Here is a 9,481-nt window from a genome sequence, read left to right as displayed (position 1 = left end):
AAGGATGTCAATAATGTAAAAAAATATAAAATGATTGTAATGTAACCATCTAACTATTGGCATATGGATTTTTTTCAAGTCCACTATTTAATCGCTAATAAAATTTGTTCTGCAAGCAATCATGTCTCATAATTGAAAACATGTTTTGTGCCTTAATATATAATTTGAAATTTTCTTAGTATAAACATATACCAACAGTAAATAAAAAAGGAAACATTATTTACAAAAGTCTTGTATACATATTACATAAATGCAATTGTATCAAAGTATTTTTATACAACATTGATAGAACCATTGATTTGCATTTGGTTGGTTTTAGTGCAAACTGCAGTATTGATTAAAACAAAAAGCAGGCTATAATTTTGAATTTTGAATTAGGATTTATACTTGTCTTATTAATTACAACAAAAGTAATGGTTGATCTCTATATAGCACTTCAAGGTTTGTCAAGTGCTTAGCGTCTTGCTGCCTTTTAGTAGACTATAGACTGTCCAGGGATATTACAAACTTGAAAGCCGACAACTAAAAGAAAACTTTCTCTTTTCATCAAACAAACCCTACTCCATTTGAAGGTACCTGAGTAAAAGGGAAACTTTATATTTTGCTAGATACTTGCAACCAGATAACATCTTTCATTCAGCCTGTTGTATTAGCACCATTGTTTTAGATTATTAACATACTGTACTAATCATTACAGGAATGGAACCATGAATATAGTGTACCACCCCTAGTTTCTGTATTCTTCTATTTTCGTGGAATTTCATCTTACCAAGTATACTGTCATACACTAAAAATTCAAGTGTTAGTGGGAAATTCAAATGATGGTATGCAACAACTCTACATTATCCCATTACTGTGTAGAAATTTTCTGATCGATATTAAGTGAAGCTGTGAAGAAATGTATTTTAAAGTTCACTTCTTTAATTCATTGGGACACAAGGAGAGTTGCTTTTATTTACCTGCATGTGATGATAGATGGTGATATATGAAATGTTATCTCCTTCCTTTTAATAAAGGAAATTATAATATTTTGATTGCAACTTTTCTTTTGAAGGTTAAATACCAACCATTGCATTTATTCTCTTCTTCTAGTTCATATATGGTAGCTTGTGCCTTGGTGAATCTGTAACGTACTCTAGGCCTTTTGTCACCTATTGTACATAATTTCACAGTTTCAAAAATTGGTGAGGGGAAACCTTCCATATTTTATAAAGTAATGAACCTAACACAAAGCTCATGAGCACCCACAACGATCTACTACCATGGCTGGAATTTTTCCATATATTATTTGTTCTTTTCCATTAAAATATAACATATTTATTGGGGACATCTTAGTAGGAGTACAGCAGGGTCCTGCTGAACCTCTAGGATTTGCTTGATGAACAAGATGAGTGTGAGGATATTTTTGTAGAAATACAAATTCACATTCTCCAGAGCAGTAGTTAGCCTTATATCTTTTGGGTGCAATAATCCAGTCCCATCCAAAAGCTTCAAAATCTACTGTTAGTGGGTAACGGCAGCATCGAGATTCTGTTGAGTGTTCATCACAATCAAGACCAAAATCTCTTCTAGATCTTTTTGGTGTGTCTGTAACTCTGACCTCTAAAAAGGGGTTCTGTGTAAAGAATGGGAAAAGAATTGAAAATTTAAATCAAGTAATTCACATTGAAATAATTACTTGGGATAAGACAAGGCATTCTTCAAAAGAGAAAACTTATCAAGCAAATCATTTTACAAATACTCTTGCCTGAAAAAAATCCCCTTTAAAAGATACAACAACATCTAAGGAATTCTTCAGTGGACTTGATCTCCCCTTTCTGGTTCAGGAAATTGAAATAGTACACCTTTCCTTGAGAGGAGAGACTATATCATTTATATTTGTATCCATCACAACCTCTAGCATAGTGCCTTTCACATGGTAGGCACCCTCCCCCTACCAGTTTTTTTTTTTAAGTGAATGAATGGATGAATGAAGGTAAATATGGCTCAATTATCCAAAGTGACTGGGCTTAAAGCATGATGGTTCCTGGAAATCATATAGTTGTAGTCATACTATATCTGTTCTTGTCCAAGTCTTCCTTCCACAATGAAACTTAGATTTTCAAGCCATAGAAGATACAAATTACATTCAAGCAAAGGTGTGTGTGTGTGTGTGTGTGTGTGTGTGTGTGTGTGTGAATGATACATATTATGATTGGGGCAGTCAAAGAGAGAGAGGTCAGGAGTTGCAAGAGAGGTAAATACAGGTAGAGATATTATAGAACTATAGACTCTGGGCTGAAAGGGCTTTAGATGTCATCAAGTCTAACTCCCTAATTTTCAGATGAGTAAACTGAGGACCAGAAAAGTGAAATCACTCATCCAAGGTCAAAAAGAAGTGTCAGAATGGGGATTTGAACCCGTCTTCCCTGATTAAATCTAAAGCTTGTTCCACTGAGGACTGTTGCCTCCCTAGTAATTTTTGATCCCTTCAAGGAGTGTCTCTTCCTAGATTTGTATTAGTCATTTTCTCCCCTACCACTTATAGATGAGAATCATCTCCAATAGTCTTTTTTAATGTTTTTTAATATTGAGAAATCTGTTTATTAAATTGAAGTGTGTGTATGTATATATGTATGTGTATATGTATGCTTGTATATGTATATGTGTGTAGATACATATACACACACATTTTTGGAACATTAATGACCATAATAATTATCCTGCAAGGAGATAGTAAAAATATTGGCACCTATATTCCGAAGAAAGAAGAAGATTGAGATCTTTTTTTTTTTTTTAAATGCAACTTGGAACCCATTTTGAATGTTAGAATGCACCTGTATTGATATCATGTGATCTGAATGGTAATTACATTAAGAAAAGCAGTATTACTTTAAAAACAAATATTGAATTAGCAAATCCAGGGCATTATTGATTATATATAATATTATATCATTCTTGGGGTAAATATTTTTGCTACATGAAAGAAATTTGATCTAGTACTCTACATTAACATTTCAAATTTTTGACAGTTAGGATTGATCATGTTTGAACATTTGTTATTTTAAAAGGCATTATAATGTTTGAAAACAGAATATTTCTGATATAATTATATTAGCAAAGAGTAATGAACAGATACAATGCACAGTAAATAAATCCATGGTAATAGAGGGAAGCAATGATATAGAGAATACAGAACTGCAAATAATTCCAAATTGATTTCTTTTGAGCTTGAGAATATAATTTATTAGTTTTCTCTCATAATCTGTATGTGATTATATTCTGCTGAACTTAATATCAAATTAGTTGGTATTTCCTAAGTACACACTATCTTAAAAAAGGGTAAAGTTGACCTTAAGCATCAGAGTGGAAATTTTAAATTTTCCTTAGATAATCCCCAAAGGAATATTTCACAATGTTTGCAATATAGAAATCAATATATGGACATATTTCTATAGAGTGCAAGTGATAATTATTATTACTTTAAAAAAGACTTTGGCTACTAAATATAAGCACAAATATATTATGCTCAGTTAATCGTAGTAATCAGAAGCAATTTCTTTTCATATTTATAATTCATAAAAAATTGTTTCATTATTCTAGGATAAAACAGATTCAATATATCTAGAAAACTTCTGAAAAAGAATGTTTTGGTGTGTTTGGTATGTACTAGATCTCATTGTAAGGGTTTTATGGGGTTTTTATATGAATTCCCCCATTATTAATAATATAAAACTTAGGAGTTTGTCATTACTAAAGATATTTATAAAAACTGCTTATTGGTAAATAATTCAAAGAAGCTAGTGGATTTTTCCTCTTAATTTAAAATAAAAGATTTCCATTGATGAATGGCCTAAACCAAGAAAGGATCTAAAAAATATGAAGTCAGGTTAATTTATTCTGGTGAGTACAGGGATGCCATTGGAGAAACCGAGGTTAAAGAAATGTAGGATGTCCCTTTCACAGGAAAATGCCATTATAGAGGGTTTTTTTTTTCAGGTATTACTTACCAATCCATCTTCACCTAGTCCTGGGAAGGTGACTGCAAGATCATGACCATTCTCATCTAAAGCTTTGATTTCAAGGCCTAAGTTGGATTCAGGTTGTTTGAGCCAATTCTGCAATACTGTCTTCACATCAATACTCTGCCAAATACCAGTGCCCGGGTTCATGTCAAGTTTCAGAGATCGAATTCCAGTATATCTTGTACCATCTTTCATGGGTTTGATGAGTCTCAGGATTTGCACAAACACTGTTGTAGATTTCTTGACAGGCCTCAGATATATCCATAGTTGAGCCTTTATTACTTTATTGTACTGTATTTTAGAGCTAAATTTAAAGAAGCAGCATTTGGGTTTTCCTTCCACTTGCATTAGAAAATCAGCTATAAATGAATGTTTAAAAAGAAAAATTACTGAATTAGGTATCCATAAAATCAAACTCCAAATCTCCAAATAAATTCAAAAATTAATGAACTATTCTCTTGATGGAATATTGGTTCCCATAAAGTATGAATATATCATGTTTTGATACTGAACATTGTATATAGAATTTCATTCATTAGAAAAAACCCAAAACATATATACTTTACAATTACCTTTTTCAGTTTTTAAATTTACATCCTTTTTTTCAACTGGTCAGAAATGGACTTCTTATTCCAAGAAAAATTCTATAAAGGAATGAATGCTGGTTGAAATTTTAAAATGATGACGATGAGAGAGAACAAGAGACACCGTGGAGGAACATCCACTTAGAATTCTTTGGGAATCTGAGTAGTTACACTTACTGAGCAGCTGTACCAATCAGTCTGGAGGAAGGAACCCTTCCCCCAGGCCTGAATTACCTGGGGACAAGGCACACTGTGCTACTTACTTAGCCTTTGGAATTAGTAGGAAAAAAGTAATCCTTTCTTACGTTCCAGTTCTGAACTATAATTTTCAAAGAATGAAACTAAACAAGTGATTCATAATACCTAAATATTTTTATTTTCAAAATAACTAAAATTTGAAAAATATCTCTATTAATGCCAGTATATTATTTATAAGCAGAGACGACTGCAAACTAACAATTTGTTTCTTTTACAGTATCTTAAAACTGTAAAAAAAAAAAAAAAAGGAGGGAGGTAAATCTCTAGTTGAACTGTTAGACGATATTGCCTTTAAAAAAAGAGTGTTGTGATTATAATTTGCTCATTTAATGGGAAATCTAATATTTAATAGCTGTTTTAGTTCTCTAGGTTGAAGCGGCAGCAAAGCTAGATCACAAGCTCATGACCTGGAGCCTTTTATATTCTGTCCCTTCTATTAAGGTACCAGTTTTGACTTCAGTGGTACATGTGTCTGTTCTTTAGAGTCTTCTATAAATGTATGATATAAATTATATAACATTCCACAAATATAATAAACAACAATATCTCAAAAAATAGTGGGTTTTGCAGGTTGTTAATTTTTCAGCATTAAGAGTATAAATAGAAATGTAGAGACTGCACTCTTAATGATAGCACAATGGTAATAGTAGGACAAGTAATTCAGGTGCATACTACCTTGTTTCTCATTCAAGCATTTCATTATTAGTTATTACTCATCTAGATGCAATTATATCATGATTATGGTATGTTTTCATTACATTTCTTCCCTTTATGATGTCCTCTTTATTTTACCTTTTGTAAACATGTTAAGTGCAACAGCTTTCATAGCTAAATAGTTTGATTACTGAAGAATAAACAGGAATCAAATTAGTATTGGCAGAAATATATTTTAAATACTGTGCAATCAGGAAAAAAAACGAGATTTTAAAAATAGACCCAGTTAGTCAACTTCTTTCAATTTTATTAGAAAGATGTTTAATATTATTAATAAATACTTCAAGCAACCAGAGAGCTAACAATCTTATTGTGTTGTTTGTGTACATTGTTTACATTTTTAAAATTCTGGTCTTTGTGTTAGTCTGGAAGATTAGCAGAGGAAGCCTGAGTATGTTGTATTTGCCATAACATAGTCAAGCTAAATAACTTTAGTGCTGTTCAAGCATTTTATTATTTGTTCCGGTGTAACAAGGAAGAAATTAAATAATGTAGCAGAATAAAAATAATTCCACTGTTATTGGCATTTTGCTCATAAACTTTTAGGGAAAATTTTTTTTTCTCCCTCCCACTTACATACTATAGCCAGCAGCCTGTTAAAAGAAACTGAGAAGAGATCTGTTTCTCATAAACGCTAGGACAACTGTCAGCAGAATTGTGGATATGCACACACAAAAAAAGCTACTTACACTCCGTAGGCATAGTAATAATTGTTTCAGTTGTAGCATGATAATCATCATCTTCCAAAGAACCATCACTGCTGTCATCTCTCTGGACATCATACTGATCAATCAGTTCCCGGAGTGGAGGAGCTTTGGGTAAAAGTTGTTTTATAGCATCCCTGCTAATATTAGGAGCTGTTTCTAGCCGAAGTTTACTAAGGATTTGAATTTTGATGGCTTCTATTCTTGAAGATTTGGTGTTTTGTCTCCATGTACATGCATTACATAGTCCATCTTTTTCCACATTCTCCTTTTGCTCGCTGCTCTCATTGAGATCCACGGGACCAGCTACAATCAGCATAAACAGGTAAATATAAACATAGATTTGTAATTTTTGCATGATCTTGCAATCAATACGGTCTTTCCCCCCTTTTTTTCTTTGCTCTTCTTCGCATGTAATACCAAGCTAATTTTTAATGCATGTAGCGGCTGAGAGACAACGTGCCACACCAGGGAATCTTTTATACTGTATTCCAAGTGGCTTTTTATATTCCAACTTTGATGAGACACGTGTCGTCAGGATCTATGATTGGCTCTCGCTCCAACAATGAATCTAGCTGTCAGAGGTTAAAACCTTGTCTGTCACAAGTCACTAAACAGTATCTTGTTACAGTCAAGGGTGAGCTGATTCATTTGACCACTTCATAAAACAAATAAATCTGCAAATAGTGAAAGATATGTGTGACATTTAAAAAAACAGAGAAGCATTATGTTAACAATAACACAAACCAAACTTAAAGAATGTGAATCTATATGTAACTTGAAAGCTATAATTTAAATAGTTAGATTTCATTTAAACTCTATACTTGAAATGTGACATAGCTTGTTCTTTCAGAAATTAAGATCATTTAATGCTATATACTATATATACTACATACTAGCACTTAAAGCATAGAGAATTATACTACTTGTACATAATTAATATTTTAGTTTTAATGCTTTGTTTTTAGGAAAGTACCAGTTAGGAAGAAATTAATTAAAGGAAAGGTAAGATTTTTATATTGGTGAAAATAATTTCATTATGTTTTCTAGTATAATCTCTTAGTGCTTGAATGATTTCCACTATATCTTAGATAACATAATTTCTAATGTTTACTTCAAATTACATTACTACTAATATTTTGGTATTTTTTCTGATGTGTGAGTAGAATTTTTTAAAAGATTTAATGACCATTGTAAACATTAGAATTTTTCCCAATATTGAAAAGCTTATATTTGATGTTATATTCCTAGTCTAAGGGTAGGTACTTAGAATCTCTAAGATGGTGTATTTCTTCATTGTGTACGACAAAGGACATAATGTCACCTAATTTTTAAAAAAAAAACCTCTGAAGCAGGGATCCAAAATGTTGAGTCTGTGTCACTTAGCAGTTTGTAGCATTGTATAAATAATGTAATCAATGTGTGCTTTTAAGTCAAGAAGAAAATCATCTATTCCTTCTTCAGAACTTATGAGGATTAAACATAGACATAGATTTTTATTTGGAATAGAAATCACCTGGTCTCACCTCCTCACTGTACAGCTTAGAAAAAGGAGGCCTGAAAGGTGAAGAACCTTGTCAAAAGCTTCCCAGTAAGTTACTGACAATCAAGGACAAGAGCCCAGACTTTCTTATTCCCAATTCACTTTACTTTTCACTATACCATGCTGCTAATGTGTTCCTTTATAGGAAGAGGATAGGAGAAAGAATAGATATCTGAGCCAAATCATTGTATATAACTGTGTAAATGTATATATGTGTGTACATATATATGCATCTATATTTGTGTCTATATTCACACATGTATATGTATACCTCTATACATTTATTATATATGTATACACACACACACACACACACACACCTTTTTATCTTTTTCCAATACTCATAATGGGCTTACATTAAATTATCCATATTAGAGGGATCAGAGGCAAATGGCAAAATTGGACAGAGAATTGTACATTTTCTCTCTCATAAGCTAAATTGGCCTATGTAGTGAGCAAACCTTCATAGAATTCTAACCAATTAAATTAAATGGCTCATTATAAAAGATAACTTTTCAGGGGGTGTTTGGTGTTTGGTGTTTGGTGGCATAATGGATAGAGCCCTGGCCTTGTAGGCAGGAGGACCTGAGTTCAAATGTGGCCTCAGACACTTGACACTTACTAGTTGTGTGACCTTAACCCTGATTGCCTCACCAAAAAAAAAAAAAAAAAAAAAAAAGACACCTTCTCCCCAGAGAATCATAGTGGCCCATATCAGATTCTTCAAGGCACCAGTATCTTACCATTAATAAGTTATTATTTTAGAACACTTAGATGGTAACTTGGTAATCTCAAAAAGTTAAGTATATTTTAAAAGTTTTTATGATAGAAACATATATATACATACAGATATATATGGGCATATATATGTATGCCTTGAGAAAAATATTGTATAATTCATTTGATCTTTTCATCATTAAAGATTAAGGCAACCAATGCCCAGGGTCATACAATTTTCTTGGTATATAATATCCAGCTTCAGTTTTAGGGAGATAGATAAATACATCTTTCTTATAATCACAGTATCTTTTTTGACCAATCTTAGATAATGTTTCTTTTTTTTTTAATAGGTAGGGACTTAACAATGTTAAATGGTCATTTCTATATACTTCTAAGGACCTCTGAGCATATACACATGTTTGAAGTAATTTGTTCTACCATTTTTGTTAAAGAATTATAGGACCATGAAAAAAAATATCCTTCCCATGTGCTAGAACTGTTCCTGGTCAGGTGGTCAGACAAGATGATCTCTAAAGTTCCTTACTGTTCTAATATTCACTGAACTTATAACTGTCATGCTATAGATGAAAAACTATGTATTTTATCTTTCTAGGCCTTTGTGGTATGAAAAATTGCTGTAGTCTAAGACCCATTGTATACACAAGCTTCAAAAGAATGTAAAACACAAGGAATAAATCAAAAGATTTGGTATTTCCAAAAATATAATCAGTCTGTTAATCATCAGTGAATGGATTTTGAGCTATTTAGAATTTCAAGATTATTTGTACCTTCTCCACCAGGAGGAGCAGTGATTATAACCGTACTCAGTCACCAGCTCCAGGAAAGAGCATGAAACTCCAGAACTCCTACGTGCTAGGCACTGAGCTTGGTTGATATCATAAAAAGAAGTCTGGGGAAAAGAAAATTTTCTCAGATGATTTAAGTTGGATTCTC

At 32.2% G+C, this 9,481-nt stretch overlaps 1 protein-coding gene across 1 annotated transcript; it reads right to left on the bottom strand.

Annotated features, from left to right (window-relative positions):
* Positions 1-1,234: 1,234 nt before the first annotated feature.
* Positions 1,235-6,786, bottom strand: MSTN (myostatin). Its single transcript, XM_027865720.1, has 3 exons — positions 6,250-6,786; positions 3,990-4,363; positions 1,235-1,615 (listed from the first exon to the last, which is right to left on the bottom strand). Exons 1-3 carry the CDS (start codon positions 6,620-6,622, stop codon positions 1,235-1,237), a joined length of 1,128 nt encoding a protein of 375 aa, XP_027721521.1. The 5' UTR covers positions 6,623-6,786.
* Between the last annotated feature and the right edge of the window lie 2,695 nt (positions 6,787-9,481).

The sequence above is a fragment of the Vombatus ursinus genome, unplaced genomic scaffold (assembly GCF_900497805.2).
Source record: "Vombatus ursinus unplaced genomic scaffold, bare-nosed wombat genome assembly UNPS02014779.1, whole genome shotgun sequence".
NCBI classification, from domain to species: Eukaryota; Metazoa; Chordata; class Mammalia; order Diprotodontia; family Vombatidae; genus Vombatus; species Vombatus ursinus.
The sequence above is the reverse complement of the archived record's forward strand: the minus strand, read 5'-3'. Positions and strand labels throughout refer to the sequence as shown.